Source organism: Parus major, chromosome 2, assembly GCF_001522545.3.
Source record: "Parus major isolate Abel chromosome 2, Parus_major1.1, whole genome shotgun sequence".
Classification (NCBI taxonomy): Eukaryota; Metazoa; Chordata; class Aves; order Passeriformes; family Paridae; genus Parus; species Parus major.
In genome coordinates this window covers 13,338,323-13,363,986 of record NC_031769.1, presented here as the reverse complement: position 1 = coordinate 13,363,986, position 25,664 = coordinate 13,338,323, and the positions used below count along the sequence as shown (strand labels likewise).

Here is a 25,664-nt window from a genome sequence, read left to right as displayed (position 1 = left end):
TCAAGGACGACTGAAAGCTGCTCCCTCACAGCTGTTATACCTCCTCCACGCCCAACCAGGTGATCTTTAAGATTCTTTCTGATCCAAACTATTTATTATATGATCCTGTGACACACTCTTTCAGCACTAGGCCCAAAGTACAGACTCAGCTTCTGGGAGGGGTAACTTTGAGCCTGAGATTGTGCACATCACTGCAACATTCCCCAGAAGGTCACCTAGATCCAGCTGGGATTCACCATCCCCACAGCTTGGCTGTTGATAAAGACGTGAGGAGAGAGAGAGGAAAGAAAACCCTACACACCAGACCTTCATGCCTCAGACCCCTGAACAGGTATGTCAGAGTACACTTACAGCAAATAATAATATTTTTACATCTGAATTAAATATTTCTTTCTGTGTGTTTCTTGTCAAATGTGTCCCCTTTATCAAGGGAATAGGGTTGGTTTTTCATACCCCATTTCTAGTACCCTACTTGAATTTTATCCCTTTGCTCAGGCCCATTGTGTGTGCTGGGTCTTTCCTTTTGTCACAGCATGATCCAGCTGTGAAAGACAGGACCCTCCGTGCTCCAGGAGCAGCCTGAATGTACAAAACTACTGCACTGCTCTTCAGTCCTACCCACCTGATTAACATCAGATTCCCCCAGTACTCCATTATCTTCCACTTTACTCCCTTCTCTCCTGGCTCTTTTATCAGCCACCACACAGAGTTAGCTGGGTCACGCAGGTCTCCTATTTTGCCGTGCCAGGTTTGTATCAAAGAACTTTTTTTTTGTTGATGTGACATTGATGCCATTCAACTCCAGCATGAAACACTGCCTTTGGTCTAACAAAAACAGCCATGAGAGTCACCATGTGGCAGACATATCCAACCAAGCTATCTTGATTTCCAAAGGCACAAAAGTGTTGAAATGTCAGGCACCTGGGTATACCAGTGCCAGCCAATACAAGGCCAAGGAATATAAAATTTCAAGGACACAGATGAAGCTGTCATCTTTTAACATTATTTTGCTTCCTTCACTGAAATAATGTACATACATCCCCAATATATAAATTATTTTCATCTACTATGAAAAATAGACCTTTTACACAATGCCAGAGAACAGTGTGATTGAGAAAATAAAAAGGCAGCTGTGCAACTGATTTTTAGTAAAAATGTATGCATTCCACAATGCATCTGAGATTTTGTTATTTGTCATATTAGAGGATGTATATTTATCAATACTATGTAAATAAACCTTGCAAAATAGATCAAGTGGAGGCTCAAATACAGTACTCTCAGTCCTCAAAGACTTCTAGATATTTAGCTGAAATACAAATGACCCCATCACCACCTAGAACAGAATATGCAAGGTGAATGCCACTGCTTGTGTAGCAGCTACACAGATCTCAAACACTGCACACAAAGACACTGCTTTGCTGATTTAACTGAAATTCAATATTTTTTTCCTGGAAAGAGTGAGGTAGAAAACTAAATGAATGGCTTTACTAAGAACTACATAAATAACTTCCAAATGAGTGAATAATATGTCTTGCACTAGGATTTTAGTGTTAATTTTTGTAGCGCTGAGAAAATGCAGAACTACAAGCTTATAATAGTAAGCAAATAAAAAAGGTGTATTTCCACTGTTAAAGCACAAAAAAACCCTGTGAATTTTGCCTTTCACTATTTTTACTTTATGTTAATTTACATGCCTGCTTTAGCTTCAGGTTTTCAAATGAACTCAGAACTCCATCAGTAGAAACCAGAATTTTGCCCAGTTTCAGCACAAAAACAAGCAAGACACAGTTCAGATAATATAACTGCAGGAAGACAAATCATAAGCTACAACCCAAGAAGTAACTCAGGAGTGAAGTGTAGAGTTTTCTCACTTGGTCTATACTTAATCAAAAAGCTCAACCTGTTAGACTGAAGTTCAGGACTAGAGTAAGAATCCATGTAAGCTTTACCCATTTTTGCTGTAACAACAGTAACCTTTTAGAGATTTTGTAACAGCTGTAAATAGATTGGAAATGTTGTATTCCACAAACATATCAGCTAGAGCTTTGACAAATAAGAGGATTACATTTAAAATTTGAATTTAATTCTAGTGCTACCCAACAGTGATTCCAAAATTCCAAACCATCTGAAGAAAGAGAATAAAATGTCATTGCTTAGCAGAAAACAACTTTCCTATCCTATTTGGTAACAGGTTTGTTTGAGTGAGTTCAATACTGCTCTACATAAAGGCTTTAAAAAGCCATTAATAAAAATGCAGCTCTGCCTCTCCAATTGATGTGGACAACCATCTCCCATGACAAAATCAATACAAGGGCAGATTTTGAGAGGGTGTATTGACTGATTGATGTGTGGTGCCTACCTGTCTACAGGTGAAGACTTTGAATTCCGTGGTTTCTTCACTTGGGCGTACAAGGCTTCCACTGTCTGCCCTTCCCTGGGGCTCTGTGGTCGGGTGTTCAGCGTTATTGTGCCACTGTTTGGAGAGTCGTAGGCAGCGATCCCAGCGTACATCGGATCCGCATCACAGCCAAACGTCCGGTTAAAATCCTGGATCTCTGCATAGTCACGTTCCCGAGCTTGTCTCTCTCGAAATTCTCGAGTTTTTGCTTGGATTCTGAAAAATTAAAAGAAGGCTGAAACTGATGGATGTCCCCCCTGAGGCATTTGAAAGCAGCAGTTACAGATGCTTTAGGTAGCCTATCTTAATGGAAACCAGTGAAGGTTTCCAGTTTCAGTTTGCCATGAGGTCTCAAGTTTACCTTGGACATTGAAGCCTAGATTGAAACAAAGCTACAATCAACATTGGACTTCAAGGAGTATGTCTGATTATCCACTGTCTTTTGTTTCATTATTAGCTAAACAATGACCACCCATAGCTGCTGGTAAGCAGAGTTAATCTACTGTTCCATGCTTTTTAGGATGCCTGTGCTATCACCTGGCCTGACACCATTCATATTGCATTGCACTCCATTAAAACTTACCAGATGTAAAGGTTCTAATGCATATATTTAGAGAGGAATTTTAATGTACTTTTTTAGCTTAATACCACAAAAATCATATTGTGTAGGGATAGGATACACAGATATATTTATGTTTGCATGCATGCAGTAAACAGCAGAAGCAGATTCTTGTATGATTCTTTTGAGATGTGCATGCTTTTAAAAATATATAAACAAACGGAATCTGGCATCTCTCAAAAGCAGGCTGCATCTTCTCAGAAAGTTAAAACATGTGCCTTGTGTTAAAGTTACAAATGGAAGGTGATGCTGGACAGGGCTTATATCTACGTGCACTAATTTAGCTGTATGATAAAAAGTGACAGATAGAAACAGATGACATTTAGGAATCTGACAAGCACAAATCGAGCACAGGTCATATTTTCAAAAGCACATAAAGCTATTACAAAAATTTGATCTGGGCTTCAAAGTCTCTTTGGTATTTTTTAAAAAGTTGATGTATTGCACACACACAAGCACAGCGAACTGACCACACCCCCGCTTTACACTGCCGCCCTACGCCAATTTAATGCTCTGTCATCATCCCAATATGAAGCTGTCTCCTCCCTTCCATTAGTAAAATGCGCTCCTTTTTCATCTAATACAGCCTTGGCTGCAGTGTGACAGCATCCATCCATGCAGACTACAGCTCTGTGCATCTGCTGTGTGCCATTTCCAAAGACATCTTGACAAGAGCAGCCTATTCAAAGTCTCTGTCTCTTTTGAAAGCAAGACTTGATTCTTCTGAAAATAGAAAAGCCTTAAAGTTAGGTAACTTTGACATTCTTGGAAATTTTAAAATGACCCTGTCAAGATTAGATTTGCAAAAACAAAAGGGGCTACACAAAGGGTAGGATTCAGACTGCAAATAAAGACATGAGATCTTAGTGCCAGCAGTAGGTGAGCTCAGAGCAGCCATGTGTGCTGGCTCCCCTTGCAGTGGCCAGGAGCTGCTGGCAGCAGATTCCAGAGTTAGGAACCATCCACATGTCAGAGAATGAAAGGAGTTACTCTAGAGACACTTTTGATACTGCTGCTTAGGTCTTCCTTGGGAGCTTGGATACCCAGCCTTGACTGAGCTGCTCAAACAAAAGCAGCTCTGGCCACCTGACATCCCCAGGTAATCCTGATGGACTTGGGGCTGCTGGACAAGGATTCCCCCAGGTCATGCTGAAGTCTCAGAGACTGTGACAACCCAAATGACACAAGTCAGCTGTGTTCAAGCATGTGAATCCAGCCCTGAGCTGGTACGTGAATATCAGAAATGTGTCTTCCTCAGACTGAGTCCCAAACAAACTGTTCCTTTACATTAACGAAGATCACCCTAAAAAATAAGGGAATACAGGGATGGCATGGATACACAGACATGTTTTCCCCCACAAATCCTGAAATTATTGACCACAGATAGTGATTTGGAATACAACTGATTGACTGAATTACCTTCAACAGACAGAGCCATCCACATTGATAGTTCAATGACCCAATAACATTCCCCATGTTCAGTCACAGTGAAAAGAAAAAAAAAATTAAAAGCTCAATGTAAAATAACATAACTTTTTAATTTTGCAAATACAAAGTTATTTTCTTTACTGGTTGCTTTTTATTTTAATAGGGGAAAATGGAAGTGAAAACTATAACACTAGTGAGAGAATTTTCCTCTGTAGTTTCAGCAACATCAGACTGGAATTGTTTTTTGTTTAATTTGCAGCAGACAGGGACTCAAATTTAAATTCAAACCTCATTTCAAACAAACAAACAAACAAACATTTTTCTGCAGGTCTATTTAAAAAAAAATATTTAAAAAAATTTACACTTTCCTATAACCCAAAGCTGTTACAGCCTTAATCATTTGGAAGGTACCTATGTAGGAGAAAAATCGCCTGTCCATGTTGATTCCTCTCACTATAGTTTACCTCCCAGTTTGTAGTCCAGTATTAAGTATTCTATGAAGAAATGTATTTCTCTACTGATATTTGTCCTCTGAATGGGAGAAGCAAAGGAAATTAGAAATTTCTTATGCATTGGTAGCTTTAATTGTCCTTTAAATGGACAATTTATCATCACATAAAGGAACACTGTCTGATATCAATTTGAAGGAAAAAAAATCCATGTATTTTAGATAACTAAAATTTCAGTGCATGAAATCAGACAGTATAATAATAATAATAATGTGCCATAGAGTAATTAAATTAGAACATTGAAGTGCTTATAAGACAAACTACCTGGTGGTTACAGGTGATATCTGCCTCTGTTACACAAAGTGCTATGGGAGAGGGAGGTGAACTGTGACTTTTGACCATGAAGATCACATCACCCCTCACAGGTGCAGACTTGAGTGTTCCCTGTTTCATGTGAGCCACATTTCCTCCTGCATCTGCTTATTGGCTCTGTAACAGTTTGGATACTGAGCCATTTGCAGCCAGAGAATTCAGGTTTTCCCATGCATGGCTCCATGAGGGATACTTACTCCCATTCAAGTGGGAAAGAACTGATTGTTGAAGTGTTATGCAAGTAATTATGCTCACATCCACCAGGAAAATTTTTAGAGTACTTTCTACAATTGCTAATACAATGTATTAATACATGTACATAGTATTAAAAATCAGAGTCTAAACACATTAATCTTCCTGTTAATTATAAACGAAGTACCCAGTAACTGTTTGTAATAACATTTAACAAATGATAACACTAAAATTAAAGTTATAAGATGTCCAACCCAAATGTGAAACCCAAAATGTTACTTTTTTTTTTCTCTTAATTATTGTTTTGTGCTTTACATTTAAGTCAGTGTGCAAATGCTACCACTTTCACATGACAAAAGTATTAATATTTTGATTGCTTAACACATTTTTTAATATTGTTTAAAATATGTTTGGCGTTTCCTTTTCAAGGACGTACCACATTTAAACATTATGTCTTTCAACTCGAAGGAACAACTAGGGAAAAATATGTAGGCATATTCTTGAAAAGAATAAGGGCTCTCAGCTGAATACTGCACTATCCTTTTTGAATTATAATAGCTTTTAACTCTGAATATATTTTTATATAAGGACCTGAACTTAATGTAATGCTATATTTTGTGTTGGTCCCTCTGTGTCCACGTGTGTGTATATGCTTGATAAGCCCTAAATCATTTGTTAGCATACACCACATCAAGTATCTATATGGGAAATGCCCGTGCAGACTGTTGTGGGGAAGATTAAAATGGTTATGTAAACACACTATGCAGCACAGATGAGAACCTAAAACTCGCTCTGTGCTTCAGCCCTAATCAGCAACACCCCCGCTAATGAAATCCAGTATCTGGAGAAGTGTTTGACCACAGTGCTTTGGTTTCATAATGTGGATAAGTGTATTAAGCTGTCTTCACTGAATTGTTTTCCTTCATGACATGGCAGAATAAAAATGTGTATGTCTGAGATTTCACATCAGCTAATTTTGAGGATTTATGGACTTACTAAGGATTTTGTGAGGGTTTGATAATGACAGTAATAATAATAATGCTTAACAGTCACATAACTCTTCTCATTGTCACAGAATTTTTGCAAAAACTGCTATCAATTTTTCAGTGTTTAAACTGAACTTTTAAAAATACAAAAGCTATCCTAAGAAGTTGCTAAACCCTTCCTGCTGAAATGTTAATACTGAAAACGTCAACAACGCACTGTCATACTTTTGAGACTCAAATTATAATGTTCAGTATAAACTATCCTCATGCATTTGTGTGCCATTCAATTCAAAAGCTAATGATAACTGCTTCAAATGACAATATTGTTAGCTGCAGAACTTCCTATAATTGTTAGAAGAGCTTTTCATTGCAAGCTAATCCAGTAATGATAGACATACCCATTGTACAGCAATTCCTATGCACATGAAATGGTGGTCACAAAAAGAAGGCAAAAGCTTTTGCATGTCTGTCCCCAGCAAACAGCAGCTACCTCGTTCCCCTCTTAAAAACTGTGAGTGATATTCAACTTTCAGATGAAGGCAACTACATTTTAGACATCTAAATTTAGATGTCAAGGTATGTTTTGAACTCCCAGGAGAGCTGGTCAAGATTCAGTCACATCAGCAGATGCTGCAAGGTCCAGCACACAGTTCAGTTGAACATCTGCAACATGGACATTTTTAAGGAGAAGCCAGACCCTTCTCCAGGCTCTACCAAATGTGCTGAGTAGCCCTTCCTTGACCACAAAGGGCCTTTAGCCATGCAAGTTATATGTGGGAACAAAGTAATCGTATTAATTTGGGATTCAATTCCACCCTGAGATATGTTTACATCAGCTCTCTGAACTAAACTTTTTTTTCAGCAACAGAAAAGTCAATCTATGGAGCTGGATGAGCTATTGTTGGTTAAAGTGAAAAAGCAAAGCTGTCAAAAGAAATCAAACCTAATTTCATTTAAAGTTAGGAGTAAAATATAAATATATAGCAAATCCCCATGGACCTTCAGTCTCCTTTGTTTGGATTTTTTCATATTAGTGATTTAGGTCCTTGCAAAAAAATCACTACTTATCTTAATTGATGAACACAGCATGGGAAGGATATTCATGGCTAGTACATTACATTTACCATTGCAATGGCAGCAATGTCCTCCCCTAAGAGCAGAAAAAAAGTTGGCTGCTGTTTCTGGTGTGCAATTGCTTGGTCAATTCAATTAATCCTCCTGCTGCTGCCAAGATTCAGCTATTGCCCAAGTGATAATCCACACCCTAGTCTTTTCCACTGAGACTCACTCATTTACAAAATCAGTATTGAACACTTGCAGTTCCACATATGTGAGATGGCTGACAATGTTTATTAAGGATAGAAACAGCATTGTGTAAGGACAGAAGCTTAATGACAAGCCATTCACAGCTGCCAGTTCTCAGTTCTTCTACCATCAGACTGGCATGCGCTGGGATGATGGATTGGAAACAGAGAAAAACAACAACACGTTTATAAAGCCAGTCAGCTTGTTCAAGTTAGTCCAGCGGGATGAACACATTCAGTCCAATTTTTGCCAGATATCGCTTCTAATAAAGAGGTCAGAAAGTGCATTGGCCAGCAGCCAGATCTTGTCAAATTTGTCCCCTCCTTCTTTGCTAGTGAAAAATACCTTGCAGGCACGGCACACCAGGTCTCACTGTTCCTCCCCCAACCTCCTCAACTGCCTTCAGGGCTTTAATGGCCCTTTTTCTAATCTCTGGCAATCAAGTCAATATGGGAGTTTGTCCTCTCCTGTATTTTCCTTTGACCTTTGTCTGGAGCCAAGCAGAATTTTTCTGACAACTACCCTTGTAATGAGGGTACCTTGATTATAGGCATTACTGTGATTTCACTCTGAACCGGCATATGACACTTAGCTTTTCTTACCATGATTAGAGCTAGTCAGTTATCACAGTTATAACCACCTCTCAGCAAAGCCATCTGCTTTCCTGGGAAAATCATTCCGAAGGATCACTGTGCACAATGGATAATCCTGGCCACCAACAGCCACAGATTGTAAATAAGACACCCCCTCTTCCTCATTTCCCCCCATTTCATTCAAAACTTAAGCACATGTTAAAAAAAAGTTAGAAAATACTGCTATGTAAATATAATTTTTAAATTGAGAGGCTAGAGACCCATCTTTTCAAGTCATTAAAAGAAAAATATTAACAGTTCTGCCTTATCTGCTATAGATATACATGTGTGGCCAGTTGACTGAAATATGACCATCCTCTGACCTCAGACACATGAGGAAACACATGCAAAATGTGGTCAGTTTGCACAAGCATACAGGGACAAAATCAGAAAGGCTAAGGCATAATGTGAAATAAAAGTAGCAGGGAGCTTTAAAGATGACAATAAATCATTGCGTAATTGCATTAGCAGTAAAAGGAAGAGCAAAGAAAAGGTTGCTCCCCTGCGTGCCAGTGAGGGAAGGATATTGACAGATGATGCTGAGGAGACCTAAGGTTTAATGGTTTTCCCTTTGCATCTGTCTTCACTGAAATGGTTGACTGCAAGCAGATGACCAGCATAATTGACTACTACCACCAGTAACAAAAATATCTTCAATATACCAGCAAAAAAAGTAGAAACTGATTAAGGTAGTTGGAGTTCATCTGACTCACAAAACTGTCTGAGGCAGCCTCAGACTTTTTCAGCAACTAGGAAAACTTGTAGAGGACAGCTAATATACTAAAAAACTAGGAAAAGTCAAACATACCTCAGAAAAGGAGGAGAATTAAAGACTCATCAGTTTAACTTCAATCCCTGCTTAAGTAAACTACTGGTAAGCACAATGGAATAAGCAGTAGCCATCATAGAGTTATCAAGAACAGATGTGGTAAAGTCAGTCAGATTCCCTTCTAAAACACGGGAAATGGCCTTGTGAATAGAGCAGAAACTTTCCCTGGCTAAGAAAAACAGCTATGGGATGGATGCAATAGGTTGAACAAGGCTGCTCCTACAGAGTACCTAGAGAATAGGTTCACAGTCACCAGAATGGACAGATGGAATTTACTCAGGGTTTTTCATGGACACAGCTGAATCTGCAGAAAACCCAAATGAACAAACTTTGGAGGAAAGCATTAACATTTCAACTGTTTTTGAAATACAGCGTAGAACTCAAAAACAGAATTAACTTAAATAACAGCAACTAGAAGGTAATTTACATAGTTAAAATAATTAAACACTCAATTAAAAGTAGAGAAAAAAAATCTGTGAGTTGCTTTTTCAGGAATGGATCTGGGAGTTCTACTGGTAACACATATGACTCAGCAACATCAAGCTGTTTGGGAAAGAAAAAGACAGAGTGGGGACATAGCAGCAGTCTGCAAATACCAGAGGAAAAGAATAATGTGTTAGGTATTTAACTGAAGCAAGAATAATTGAGTTAAGATACCGTGAGCAGGGCAACTTCCTAAACAAAAGGCAGTGGAAGACTCTCATAGGAAGCTGTAGAGTTTATTGTAAACTAAAAAAAAAACCCAAAACCAGGATGAAACAAACATCTTGCAGGAATGGCATACCATGCAGATCCTACCTTGAAAAAGTGACATGGTCTCTCTTAAAGATCTGTAATTCTGCACCTACATAGAAATTTTACATACATGTATTTTCTATGTATTGGTTCTACAACAGCTGAGAAATATAACAAGGACTACATTTTTTTTATTTAAAAAGGCTGCCCATCATCTCTAAATTAAAGAAATGTATCTACATAATCAGACAGTCTTAATTTTCTTTCTCCTTCAACAATCACAGCCTATCTGCCAATTAGAATATGTGATAGTACTTACTGTCTCTCTGAAGATCCCCCCTCCTCAAATCAGAAGAGATGCATGAGAATTTCAAAAACGTTTAATGAGCTACAACCCAGGAGGGCTGCAGTTAAAAAAGAAAAAAAAGGTGAAGGATAAAGGTGATAAGGTGATTACTTTAAGTGCCCTAATATATTAAGGAGAGAACATTATGCTCATTTTTATAAGGAGTTGTATTAAAGAAGGCTATTAAAGAAGGCAGCAAAATACAAATGAAGACGTAAAGAAATGAAAAAATGCAGGAGAGAAAGTAAATATTATGCATATGAGCAGGTGAAGTGCAAACACCAATTTGAAATCAAGTGACATTGATGAAACTAAAGGAGACATTAAAATTATTTCCTCTAACCTTGTGGAATCTCTCATATATTTCACCCCCATCCTGCCTTATCACCTGACCTTCTTGATTCACCCTTTGTCTTTCCAAAGTGAAGACACGTCCCCCCAGCAGAGTATCTCAAACCTGCTTTCCTGGATGTTGCAGTAAACAAGTGAAAATCCTGACTTACTTTGAGTTTAAAAAACTACAAATTATCTTTCTTACATTTCAATGGAGCTTTCAGCCTACTCTGCAGTTAATAGTCTGCCACATTTTAGGGTGGAGGGTTTGTCTGCTGTGCTTTCTTTAAAGAGTATGTTTTAACCAAAGGAGAATGTTGCAGGTAACAGGCAGCATAGGTCTGCTTGTCTACAAAACAATCACTACCTCGACTGAAGTTTTTTGTCCTTATTTTCATGTCTAAATCAAGGGTCAGTGACCCCAACAGTGGAGGATCACCCAAATAAGCAACTGAGACTGTTACCCTGCTGGGAACCATGTTGCATCAAAGAACATCATTGCTGTCTGAAAGAAAAATGGATATTAGTTTTTCTTTTGCATAACAAAACTGTCCAGAAAGGCTGATATTTACACCTATGACAACAGGACACTGATCATTAGATTATTCTAGCTCTAATCTCCTATTTAGCTCTTCTGCTGGAATGAAGTAGCAAGGAAGAGATCATGATATTCAATTATTGCTGAAACACAACGCTGCTGAAACACAAGCTCTTGCTTTCATCCCTCCTCACTTTAAGAGCTCTGGTTTCCTCCTTCATGCAGACTTGGTTCGACCATTTCTTCCCATACATTTTTTCCCCAACTGGAGAAAATTTCAGAAAGCAGCACTGGTAGGTAACATCTGAATTCTGCAGTCAGATGTGTAAGGAGCAGCTGCTCCCATGTGTGCAAGAAATAAACAACACAGGCATACCACATTTCAAATGGTACCATATACCATGAATCAAATCAGTCATTCCCAGATACTGCAGGCAGCAACTGGAGGTCGAGCTACAATACTTTGTTACCAGTTGGTTGAGCTGAGCCTCTCCACCAGCCATGCTCCTCTAGCTGAAGTCTAATAACAAAAGGGGCACAAAACTCTGCTGCTAGCTCTATTTCAGGTCCATTTTTCTGCATTTCTAGAGTACTACATATAAAATAGCCTAATCTGGGAGTTGGAAAATGAAGCAGTATGAAGTGAAAAAAAACCCCAATGAAAAACCTCACAATAAAGCAAGGATTATGTGAAGCTCATACACCAAAGATGAAAGAAAAGGGGGGGGGGGAAATGCAAACCAATAAAGAAAATAGCTTATAAGTCAATATCTTAGCTTAGGACCCTTAAATTCACACCTGCAACACCTCTGAGGATTCACTTCTAAAACCTTTCTGGGTTGCAGTACTGAGAGCACAAATGTATAGCAGGGGCAGAAACAGAGACAGGGGTCCCATAACTCATAAAAAGTTTGTTCTAGTAACTGGTTACAAAATAAATGTTGTAGCTGTGGTGTGCAGGGATGATCAATCTGCCTGTTAGAATGTATGTATCATTAGGTGTCTTTCTGGCTAGTCAAATACTAGCTGCTACATTTAAGAATTAGAAAAAAGAGTAGGATGAATGCCTTGTTTTACTGTCAGAGTCCTGTAGTACAGCGTGGAAAACCTGATAGGTTTTGACTTCTGTTCAATTCAGCAAAAGTAAGTTCAGCAAGTTAGTAACTATGGTACAGCTATTTTAATACTCAAGTAAGTCTTTGCCACAGTAACTCTGCCACTAAAGGAAAGTTCATATGACATCAGAGGACACACTGCTGCCTTAGCCTAAAGTTCTTGGCATTTTAAAGTGAAACATTTTAGTGCTCTTACTTTGAACTGGTACGTCTAAGAGAGCACTGAATTTATATGATCTACAAGACACCTTAAATTAATTTGTAACACAGAATATTATAAAGACCACCTAAATTATGTTTTTACAGTATCTTGCAAGGGACTTGGCTAGACCTTGCCCAGCTGCAATGTGTTGAATCACTACAGAAAAATGACAGAGAAAATATGCTTTTTAGCAAGATGTCTTAAAATCTCTATAATTGCAATATGTAGCTAGAGAATATGTCATGTTTTGCTTGAAAAATTACTCCAGTAACTATTATTCTACAAAGACTTCAATTTACATAGCTCCCAAAGTCAGTATTTTTATGAAGTGGAACTGGCCTGAAATGTTTTTCCAAAGTTCAATATTTGCATGCTTCACTTCTGTATTCTCTTCCAAAAATTACTGCCATTTACTTTTTTTTTTTCATATCCTGGACCCTTATCCATCACGTAAAAAACCACTGCCAAAAACAATGCTGCAAGTCTCAATGAAACTGAGACAAGCAGACCACATCACAAAATAAGTGAGAATGAGAAACATATTGCTCTAATTTTCTGATCACTGAGGAGTTTTTCCTCTGTTACATGATGGGAAGAAGGTGATGGTTTTAACAGAAAATTTTATAAATTACTTATATTCTGAATGTTTGCAGTAATAATGGTTTGGGAGGTAACACTTTCTCTGAAAGCTGTTAAGTGGCATCAAAATACAACAGCAACAAAAGTAAAGGTGAACCTTTGAGTTATTTCAAAAATACAGGTATCTCTTAGACAATGTAAGAAACAAAAATCATTTTCTTATCATAGTATGTTGTCTTTTTTCCTTAAAGTAAGATGAAACTGCTCAGTGAAAATATTTTGCTTAAGGAGGAAAAAAGTTGGGGTTTTCCAAGAAAAATATTATGGTCTCTCTGGGAAATCTGGAAAGACACCAAGGGTGTCCTGCTGCTCAGCCCCCTACTCCATCTGATACTTTAACAGTTCCAGATGGCCTTTACTACAGGATGACCTTCCCTCTATTCTTTTATTATGACCTTTGGGTCACAAATTATCTATAGGATGCTGCTGTCATTCTGTAAGACACTGCTGTACTCTTTCATCTAAAGAATAAAGATGCTTAACATTAAAACTCATCTTTGTTAGGCTGACCTTCCAATGATGATCAAACCAGACAGTTATTCCAATCAATGTCATTGCTGCAGAAAATATGTTTCATTTTTTGCAACACTGACATTAAGAAACTAAGGCACAGTTTTAAATCAAATCACTTTTGCAATCCAGCTTGGCTAGAGAGCATAGCCTGTTATACTCATAAATACCAAAAATATTGCTGCAACGCTTCTGATGAGTTACATTGATTAGAAGGATGTGGTGGGTTTGTTTTTTGTAAATTATTGATGTGGTTTTCATCCCAATGTCATTGATAGGAAGTAATAAAACTTTATGTAGGTTTTATAAATTATTTGTCTTTCTCTATCATCACTAACAGAACACATTGAACTTACATAGGAAAATATAATAAATAGTCCCAATGTACTAAATAAAGTAATAAGGTTAATTTCTTTCCTGCTGTCAGTAAATTCATGTTAGCAGTCTCTCGTCAGCTTGACATCAATTAATGATTTTAATTCCAGACTCTTGTCACAGTACTCACCACCCTTTCGTCTAATTAAAATGGATGATGCATGATGAAGGGAAAACACAAGACTTCTGTTCTTGTTGTAACATTTCTATTCATTAGTATACTTTTACAACAAAGGGCTTGTGGCTTTAATGGTACTACAGAAGGATGAAGAAAAGTTTATTACATGGTAGAGATAAAGACCCATATACCCTTAGGAAAATATAATACAGGAAGCATTTTATGGAATAACCAAATCCTTCAAGGAGGGGAAAAAAATCAGTTTTATTTTAACTATTAATGAGCAGGCAGAATGTTTCCCTCTAAATTTAGGACAAATAATGCGTGAACGACACCCACTCTACTCGCAGCCTTGTTTACACCCGCACGAAAAAAGTGCTGTCAGCCTATTGACTGCGCTCCAAAAGCAACAGCAAATCTGCCAGAGCAGGACAGACGCCTGACCCGCCTCCCCGGGCACCGCGACACCGCTCTGCGCCCTCCCTGCGGCATCGCCTGCTCCCGGCGGCCTAAAGCCCAGAGCCGTGCGGGCAACCCAGAGCCGTGCCGGGCAACCCAGAGCCGTGCCGGGCAACCCAGAGCCGTGCCGGGCAACCCAGAGCCGTGCCGGGCAACCCAGAGCCGTGCCGGGCAACGCAGAGCCGTGCCGGGCAACGCAGAGCCATGCCGAGCAGCCCAGAGCCATGCCCGACCGCCTAAAGCCCACAGCCATGCCCAGCTGCCCACAGCCAAGCCCGGCCGCCCATGGCCAAGCCCGGCCGCCCAGCAGGGCTGTCCCCAGCTGACACCGGCGGGGCCGCACGGAGCGGTCCTGGCGGAGCTGGGCCGGGCCGGGCCGGCAGCGCCGAGCCCGCAGCTCCCCCTCCCGGCCCCGCCGCTCCCCAGGCACCTCCCGGCCGGGAACTGGCGGCACTCGGGGCACAGCGACGGCAGAATCACGTAAATGCAGCTCCCTTTGTAACCCAGAGGAACAAAAGGTCACGGTTTCCAAAATAGAAAGGGGGGAAACCGGCACAGCAGGTGGTTTCTGGTCCAGACGGGAACTATGCACACACACGTACACGGCGCGGCACCGCTCTGCCGTGTTAAAACTGTCCTCCGGCAAGCACAGCACAGGCTGGGACTGAACAGCTGCCGTGACAGAGCAGAGCGAGCCCCCGGCTCCACAGGCCCCCATCTGACAGCTCGATCGCCCTCCCAACATCTCCGAAGCCTCTGCCACAGCGCTTCCACCAGTACAACACTTTAATTCTCTCCCAAAAGGTTTCTCCTTATCTCCTCCAGACTGATCCTCCCAACACAGGTGTTTAAGCACTTGATTTTGCATCCATTTCAGTGAAAGTTGAGGAAGAATACAATTCTAAGATTAAAACACTTTTAGGGTAACACAGGGATTTATAGAACATTAGTAAAGCTCTTAAATCAGTGTATTAACCAAACAGAGAAAAGATCCTCTAGACTTTGCTTCCAAGAGGAGGAACAGCCTCTAGAGGCGGATTACAGCATAAGCGCTGTTTGCCCATAGATGGATCATGAACTCTGAATCACGAGATTACATGAGAATGGCAACTTTCATCTTTTAAGCATTATCCAGCAGTGAAGCATGCTGGATTCAGATAATTTCTTATAAACTTCACAAAGAAGTATGTTTAATTCGTTCCTCTGTTATCTACTATTCGGGTACAAAGAGTAAAGTTGTTCAGGTCAGGGAGAACTTTCTTTGCTAGACGAAGTCAGTCCAAGGCTGAAGATCAGCAGCACACATGGTCTTGCCATGTGTGCCAAGAACTGCACATGCCTGTGCTAAAGAAGGGAAAACCACAGGCAAAGGTTTTGGAAAGGTTTTGGATTCGCTAACAATTTATTCTGTAATGAACACAAAGTTTAAATGGAAAGAAAAAAGAATGGAGGAAAAAAGGGAAAAAAAAAAAAAAGAAAAAAAAGGAAATAGAGGGGAAAATGCAAGGGTGTGGGAGAGGGAGAAACAAAGGTACCAGAACCTGATGTTTGGAGGGACGTCTCTCTCCAGCAAGAAATACTAGTAACAACCAGAAGAAAAAAGCAGTAGGTTTTTTTAAACAATTTTGTCTTCACATATCCTAAGAAGGAGATACACTAAAGGGCCTTCAAGAATTCAGAAAACATTTCAGAGCAATCAGGTTGCAGGATATCAATGGACACACTGGCCAAATATTAAGCAAACCTACCCTGCAAGACCCTCAAAGACCAGATGTAGAGGGTTTCTAGACTGGAAAGGTCAGTGGGCTTCTAGAGGTTTAGATGCAGCAGCACAGCACAAGGTGACAACCCATATGAACTGATTCTTCTTGGTCACTGACAAAAATTTCAGAATCTCCTTTTAAGTCTATCCAACATTGCAATGCCTGTGCAAAATTATAAGCAGTTGGAAGCATCTCTAAAAGCTTAAAATATTCCACACATCTCCAGTCTGCAAAATCCAAAGGATCTTAGGAAATATGCAAACCCCAGGTACATCAGGAGACCTTGGATTTGATAAAAGACCTTCTATAACAAAACCACAAAGGACCCAGGGCTGTTTTCTCAGCCTATCCATGTGAATGTAGCATCTCAGTGGTACCCACTTTGAGCAGTAAAGTGATAGACAGACAAGATGACCACACAGCAAAGAGGAGCTCCAAATTAGCATATATGTCAAACAGTTGTGATCTGGCACAGGACCAGAAGTAACTGAATTTGGTTCTTATTCAACTTCCTCAAGACTCTAGTACAGACTCTTAGGAGACTCAAGGCCACAGTCAGAAAACCTATTGCCTCATCTTGCCTCAGGTTTTTGACTGGTGCCACTGCTGGGGAGAACCCTTTCTAACAGCACAGCACAGCACAGCACAGCACAGCCAGATTTTAAGATCAGTGCTTGGCAGATACTCAAGGATAATGCAAGCAGATTTGTTTTTGTGCAATAAACCAATGTTAAAGCACAGTTACATGGGGCAATGTTCTATGGCCTTGTGTGAACTGTTGTTCCAACATTTGGAGGATTTACACATAGCAAGCATTTTACAGAATTTTTGGTAAGACTAGTGGGTGGTCTCCTCAAGTACACCCCTAATTGTTCCAGTATTCCTTGTAATTGAAAGTTGGATGTATTTTCAACTAGATAACTTCATTTTTCATTCAAAATTACTTTAAGATTGTCAGTAAACATGCACCATATACATATATGTATCCAACATATATAGGATGTAGATTAAGAGATTCACAGCTTAAGAGATACACTCCTTAACCAAAGAATCACAATCAAGAAATTATTATTAATAATATATTTATAATATATATATATTTAATAAAGGCCATTTTATTAATTTAATCATGGTAAATTGAAGAGCATTAATTTTCTTATTTGTCTCATAATCCATATGGATGCTAGTTTTAAAGAAAATACTACTGTAAGCACAATACTATTAAAATTAATAATTCCATAAAATTGTGGGCATGATTGATTTTTTAATGGGCCGTTCACTTGTTCTCAGATCCCCCCCCAAGGATTTTTGCTCCTAGCCTCTCGTACATAGTAAATTCATTAAATCCAACCTATTTCCCCAAAGCATTGCATCATTTTAGAGGTATACAGTATCAAATACCAAGTAAAACAGAACAAGTGAATTGCACTGCTAAGAAAATTGAGGAGAAAAAAAATCACAGAAAACAAAGTTAAAATAGCAGCCATTATGAGCCAACACTGACAGTAATATTTTTACTCTGTCTCCTAGTAAGCATTTTGAGGGATTGTTCAGTTAATTTGCAGGAGTACTCTTCATTAACAGCATGTATCTAACATCATTATTTTACAGGATCAAAAGGAAACTCTGCAATCTAGCTGCAAAAATATTTAGTCTCTATGGACTAAATCAACATCTGAATTTTTTAGAAACATAAGGAAGCACCTCACACATTCAGTTGCTATTTTATTATCTTTTATTAGTTGTACATGCGACTGCCCCAAAGAAGTTGCATTCTCTTATAGACATAACACAAAGGAAAGCAAATACACAGGGAAAGAGAATAATGGGAGGAGAAGGACCCATGTTACTGTAACATCAAGCTGTTATGAAGTTCTGGCACATGCATTTTCTGCAGTTTCAGTGAACACATAAAATTGTTTTTATGACACACGAGGAGTGAGATTCCAGGAAAGATTCAAATTGGTTAGCATAACTTGATGGACAGGGATTAGGATTTGCTCCATGCATTGGGGGCTATACAAATAATTTCATAATTCTACCTTGGTACCCAGCGTGACTATTGCAACCTCTCTTACATCATCACATGGACAGTCTATACTCTGACCATTCTTACTGAGAGAGACAGAGAAACACAGAGAGACAGAGAGAGAGAATGAAGAGAGAGAAAATGTTACTAACTCAGGCGTCAAGTCTTCTTTTTATAAATGTATATGGCTGATTTTTTTGGGGACATAATGTTACTAAGAAACTGTAAGGGGCAGCTGGGGTTCAGAAGTGTGTGAAGCCAGGGCACAGTGCAGTGCCTGTCTGGCCAACCATCCCCTGCCCTGAGCTGGGCAGAGCAACCGAGGCAGCTTTCCATGGCTCTGCACCCCTGGCATGAGCTCTGCAGCTGCTCTATCCATGTGAAGGGAAGTTGGCTGCACAAACACCCTCATCACTTGTTTCCTTCAATTCCAGCCTTTCTCTTTACCATTTAATCTGCAAGAACTTTACGTTTAAAAACTGGCACAAATTTAATGATCCTGCCTCACTTTTGTTAAAAAAGAGAAAATAAAAAACAATCAGGCTAGCAAAAAACATGCAGGCACTGTAATCCAGCCACCTTCTACAATCAGAATGGATGAACAAAGACAAGAATAAATTTTTACATCGATTTATGATAATATATCTGCTAAAAAGTAAAAAAAAACATCCCATGATATAATCTAAACAGATGGTCACAAATGAAAAAGTTTCTGGAGTTTAACAAGTTAAACCAATAAACACACACTCCCAGCCTGCCTTTTCTGTGAATCACTCAACCCTAAAAGAATTGAAAGCAAATAATTTTAGGTATAACTGAGGAGTCTACACAAGAGTTACTGTGGCTTTCTATTCTGCTGAGCTGTTAATGATGAAGCCACCATTCATAAACTTTTGTTCTTATCTGCAGAAGACTAAGGTGCATAGAGATAATGGTTAAAGAGATCAATATGACTGATCAGTGATATCTCATCTAAGGAAAAAAAGTTTCTGCATCAATCCTAAAGGTATGGCTGTGCTATAGCATGATTTTTAGATAAATAATTCTAATGCATAGTTCACTTTCACTGCTAAGTCTGTCTGAATTTATTTACCATTCAGTAATGAAACTTTGTAAAGTTTGTCTCCTTAGTGGTGTCTGCTCCAAGAGGCTGTCTCTCCACTCCCATTTCCCAGTATAAGTTAACTGATGACCTAAGCTTTTCAAGATTTTGACTAAATTGATCTGAGAGACACCAGAGTCTAGGCCTCAAATATCTAGGACTACAAGAGACAGGATGGAAAGTAGACTGGAAATATTGAGAAGAGCATATGACATATATATTATATAATTTTTTTATGTTAAGGGAAGCTGTCAAGGAAAAATAGAGGTACTCACCACTCATTTTTACAATTAGCAGTTTAATATACATATCATTCCATAAACAGACTGCATGGCACATAAATAGATTGGACTCCAGTGACAAATATACTAGTAAGTATAATTTTTAGGCTTCTTCTAAATTTATCAATGAAAAATCTAGATATGTAAAACTCTGAAGAAAAGTACAAAACATACTTCATTCTATATAAATATTTGTTTTCTGAAAATGTCAGTAAAATCAGTTATAGAATATATAGAGAAAGCATTTCATTTTATTATTTCAGTCTCCTCAATAAGAAAGGGAGCTCTGTGTCTATAAAAGATGCTTAACACAGCCAAAGGAGCTGTTCATACTAATGTCCAAAATAAATCCAGCTTTGTCTTGTTATTTGAAGTATATAAACATATCAATATGTGGAAAATTTCATCAGTGAAAATTGAACTTCAGTTATTTAATTTAAAAAGCAAACTCTCTCTATCAAGGTTTAAGCAAATACTGAAGTCTACCTCTCCTGTTCTTGCTTCATTCGTATTCTCTCCTCTTCTGAAGTAAGAGCTTCCTGCACTTTTATTTTACCAGTTTTCTCACTCTTGTCATCTTTGCGATGTTTGCCAAACCTGTTAATAACACACAAAAAAAGAATCTAACTTGTGACATGAACAAAACTGTATTTTCCTTCTTCCATGACAAAGAGAGTTCTCCAAGAAGGACTGCTGGGAAACCAGGAAGGGAAAGTGCAAAGACCTCAGAATCTCAATTTTTTAGTATTTTCAGGCTGCTTCTGGGTTGGTTGTGGTTTTTTAACACAAAGTGGGTTTTTTTAATTTTTATTTTTATTTTCATTTCACTCCTCTTAAAAGTTTATAGAATTCCTCATTAGAGAATAGAACAAACAAAAAATAATAATTGGACCACATTTCTCTTTTATGGCAGGATTTTGGGGCCACTATTCTCAAACAGACAGACAAACAGTGTTTTAGAGCACTATCTGTGCCCCCACGTTTGCATTAAGCAAAGGCTTCCCCAGGGACACGTGGGGAGAGAGGGAACTGTAGGTCCAGCAGCTCCCGGGGCAGCACCGCCCCCCACACCCCTCCAGGGCCATTTCACCACACAGAGGACACAATTCAAAATTGCCAATTTATTCTTTTTTAGCACCAGGGGGTCTTAGTTAAACTTTATTACTCCATGACTCCTTCCCCAGGGGTGTTCCAGTGTAGGAGGGACGGAGCTGTCTGGGCTGCCCTAGACAAAGACTGGTGCTGCCAACCCTGACTTTGCCCTCTTCACATCTCCTCTTCCCCTCTAAAGGCTACATTTCAAATATATTAGGTTTCTTCCATATCTGCACATTCAACTGTTTTCTTTAAACTTTCAGGGAGTGAAGAATTTGGAATTTGAGACACTCAGTTATTATTAGGACAAAATTATTCATATTTCTTAAGACATTTCTGACCTATATTCTGAAAGGAATGACTTTCGTATAGAGTAAACCAAACAAATACTTTAATATAACCTTTAAATAGATCTAAACCTTAGATGGAAGTTTTCTATTTAAAGCAGAAGGGCTAATGAGTATCTGTTAAACAGTATATATACCAATTAAATGTGGCATCATTTATCACACCAAAAGCAGTAAGAATTTTACTTTTTTTATACCAAAGGCTTATCTGAGAGCTGACTGACACTGGCACTTCACATTCAGGTTCACATCAAAAGTGTAATTAAAGCACTTTACAATCAAACATGTTAAGCAATAGTGCTGACAGGACACCACAAATGCTCATGGACAGTGAAATAAACCACAGAGTTCTTAAAGCTTCCTTCAGACCTGTTAATATCTTTAAAATATTTAGAGTTTACCAGGCATTTAAAATATTTTCCTACTTGCTCCTTTTTTTCTAGGACAAAGCCATTGTGTGGGTTGAAGACACACCACACAGCAACCATGCAGAATGATTGATTTCTGGCCATTCAATCAAGAGATACTCTTTATATTGTGTAATCATGTTTATGGCTCTTAGGGCAGCTTTTTAAAACCAAAACACAAAAATACAGCATAGGAGCATGTACATAAATTTTAAAGTGTGTGCCCATTCTTCACACAGATTGCTCATTTCCAAAGTAACTCAGGCATCTGAAAACTAAATTTGTTTCTTAATAACCACCTGAAAGGGGATAGGCAGAGGACATGATGGGGTTCAAAAATGCAAAATAGGGTGTAAAGTTAAAGTGTCTGATTATATACTGTTATATGTAAAACTGACATAAATTTAAACTGAATTTAAATTAATAAAACAGAAATTAAATTCAAAACACCAACATGTATCTTTTAAAACATCCACCTATTTATTAATCAAAATTATACAAAGCATTTACATATATGGCACAAGAGATTCAAATCAAGTTCTGGATGTTGCACACCAGACAAAAGAGATTGTTTAATTTAAAATAGCCCTAAAACCTCAAAGAGGAGTTTCGGCAGAAAAACAGTGGAACTGAGCCACTCTACCCTGAATCACAGGGAGTGTCTGAGGTGGCAGCATGGGTCTGACTGACAGAACATGCAGAGCTGTGAGGAGACAAGCAACATATGTGGCACTCTAGCACAGCATCTCTGGGATGCTCACATTTGCTTCAGTCTCCTGTCCTTCCTCAACCCATTTAAAAATGTCAGGCAAAGCAAAGGAATCAAATTCTGGAGTACCCGGTTCATTTTTGAAAAATAAATCACAGTTTAAAAAAATAGCAGGGGGGGGAAGAAAAAAATTGAATTAGTTATTGTCCATTAGGTTTTGGCAGCAAAACAGAATTTCTGCCACCATAAATCAATTCATTAAAAGTATGAACAGATATATAGTGAAATCAATGCCTTATTAAAAAAACAAAGTACACAGAAATTTTCTAGTAATCCTTATAAGAAATCTAGTAAATGTCTGGTCAGGCTGCATGATTGTGAGGAGAGTGTTTCTAACATTAACATGTAATGCAAACCTAGCAGAATTCAATGGTTTGAATTTGCAGATCCAACCATGCAAGTCCAGAGCACACAGAGCTCATGTGCATTCCCACACAGGCACAGGTGGGCACCACACGTGGAGCACTTGGAGCAGCACCAGGGCTCAGTTTGCTTTGAGTCATGAGCAACTTGTGGCAACAACCCTTCTTCTCTTTCAGGGTTTTCTTCCAATCGTCCAGGAATTAATGTTCCTTCTGCCCCCGAGGACCATCCTGATAAAAGTCTCTGGAAGACAGCTCTGGTTCTTTCCCAGGCATTTCAGAGGATGGCCATATTGTTCCCACTCTGACTGGAGACTTCCCAGTGCCCATCTCTGACAAGCTCAGTGGTCATCCCAGCAGTGGACAGCCTGGCAGAGTATGAACCATGGTGGTCTTGCACAGGTGCGTTCTCTGGACTTTGTCACCCGCAGAAGTGATCTATCTGCCATAATCACCACTGCCTGTAACAAGTTCAGCAACATTAACTGCACTGTCCCTACACTGGAACCCAGAAAAGCAAACACCATCCTCCCCCCTCCCTGATTGTTTCATGTTCATTGTCTTCATGTTTCTAGCTCAATGCACAGTTGTGTTAATTGTGGCTAAACAATCATAAAGCTTTGAGAAGATGATAAGACAGCATCTCAAGAAGACGCTGAGAGAGCCACCAAGCACTTGAGAAAGGTGCTGATAAAAACTCTGATGGAGAAACATTTTTACACTCCCACACACCTCCTTTATTTCTATAGGGGCAGTCAACACTCCCCACTACAAACATAATTCTAAGTCTTTGGTAAGATTATTCTTGCTAGTAATAACTGTGTTTGTTATTTACTGCTATTAAAAGTGTTTGCTTCATGAAATATGATTTACAGTCATAATGAAACCCACAGCCCAAATCAGCATCCTCTCCACCAAATTTATAGCAGACATTTATAAACTATTTAACAGTCAGATTCAAGCTAAGTTTAACTACAGAAATGCAACTTCCAGCAATGCTAAGGCACACCATTAAAGCCAGCTGTTAAAACTCTGTCAGCTGTACTGTGGTGTGACTACACTGGTGTCAAGATGCTGAAAATCACCTGTCCTAATTTCTTCAGGTAGATGTTTCCTACTTATATAAACAATGTTTTCTTTTTATTAATATTAACCAAAACAAGACACAGAAATAAGACTATTCAGATCACTGAAATTCAAGCAGTCTATTCAATACCCCTTCGAAACACCAAATACACATCCCACAGTGTCTCTCTGTGCGCTGTCTCCACAGCCAGAGGTAAAGCCCTTTCTGCTGTTTGGTGGCCCTTGTTTAGTTGTGTGAGTCAAAAGTCTGGATCAGGTTCCTGGAATTACTCCTGGTATGTACAACACCCTGAATTGAACACACTGGCTCAACACACAGATCTGGCTTACCTATATGAAAGTTTCACCTCCTTTCAAGTGCGACTTGTCTAGTCCCTGACTTGCCCCATGAACATTTTGTGTTTGACACCTTCCCTGCAAGCCACCAGGCTTCATCATTGTGAATATTACCTCTTTACTGCTCAAGCACTCAAGAGGAAGGAGAGGTGGAATTAGGATGTACATCCCATATATGACCCATGGCAAATTTGGAACCTTACTGCTTCTAATACTATTTTTTCCATAATCCATATATTGAAAGGCCTGGCACACCCATGTAAGAAGTTCTCCCTCTGAAGTGACTGCTCACTTACAGAGAACAGCCTAAGACTGAAACTTGCAAAGTGGAATCAAAGATATCTCCTCTGTAAGGCAGAAATCATCGATTTGTGCTGTTTCAGAGAGACTCTAGATTTCTGCAAGGCCTTGAGGACACAGGCAAGTGCTGTGATCCCGGCCCTCGCTGCTCCCTCCCCAGAGGCAGGAGCAGTTCTCTGCTGCGTGCAGCTGGTTAAGAGTGCCTCAAGCACTTGGTGATTTTCAGGCGCTTGTCTGAACCTGAGATGGTCTCATTCTCACTGCTGGGGGGCTGGCTGCTGGGATACTTGTTGCAGCTCTTACAAATGCAAATGAAATGACAACTTTCCTTCTGATACAGACATGAAAACTCCATCGCTCAGCATCTGTGCACAGCAATGCTCCTTGCATTAGTGAAAAGGAGGACAGTGCTTAAAACAAAGGTAGAAACTACTAACTTTGGAATTAAAACCCAAAACCATTCAGAAAATGAGCATCTGTGGCACTGATGTTCAGACAGTCTTGAGAATCTAACCCCAAGCTCTTTTCTTTTGCAAGGTCTGGTGCCAACAATTTGACTGTGAGCTATAAAAGCCCAGCCTAAATCACTGCACAAAATACCAATGCACAGACACAAGCTGCTACATGACATGCAACCAAATCTCACACACTGCTGCCTCCCCAGGCTACCATATTCATGAGGAGAACAGTTCTGGTGCTGAAGCCTGAGCTGCACCAGCTACTCTGAAGCACCTGCAGCCACAGAAGCACAACATTGACCTGAGCACCACTTTCCTCCAATCTCAATTTTTAGAAGCAGAGCACAGATTATTTTATCTCAGAGCAGAAAATAAAAGAGAAAAGGAGTGCACATTTTCCTCCAAATTTCAAGTAGTAAAAAAGTTACCATTCTGTTCATAAATATCCTTTCACAGATACAGTTTAATACTTTTTTGATGACATGAACTGTATTGTTATAGAATGATCTCTTCATAATACTAACAATGTTTACTTCATGTAACAGCTTGTTTATTCAATAGCTCTCACATTTAAATTCTGTTATGAAAAGTATAGCTAAAAAGTTTAATTTTATTTTGTAGCTGCACAAGCAAAGAAAAAAATTCTATGACTTATTGAAATACAGGTTGTAAATTAAAAATACCCTGTCTGTCCAAGAGTGTGAGAAATTGATGAAAGAGAGCAGCTGAAATCTTGTTCACTCTAATTG

The 25,664-nt window shown here is 39.1% G+C and overlaps 1 protein-coding gene across 16 annotated transcripts in view; it reads right to left on the bottom strand.

Moving 5' to 3' along the window:
- The window catches only part of PARD3 (par-3 family cell polarity regulator), a 395,821-nt gene that overhangs the window by 95,063 nt on the left and 275,094 nt on the right, over positions 1-25,664 (bottom strand). For 11 of the 16 annotated variants that reach the window (XM_033520528.1, XM_033520530.1, XM_033520538.1 and 8 more), the window contains 2 exons: positions 20,242-20,352; positions 2,360-2,614 (listed from right to left, as the gene is read on the bottom strand). In XM_033520528.1, the coding sequence (XP_033376419.1) occupies positions 2,360-2,614; positions 20,242-20,352 (366 nt within the window). Of the gene's footprint in view, positions 1-2,359; positions 2,615-18,060; positions 18,459-20,241; positions 20,353-25,664 lie in introns of those variants that run through there. The other 5 variants (XM_033520545.1, XM_033520564.1, XM_033520566.1 and 2 more) reach the window with 2 other exon arrangements.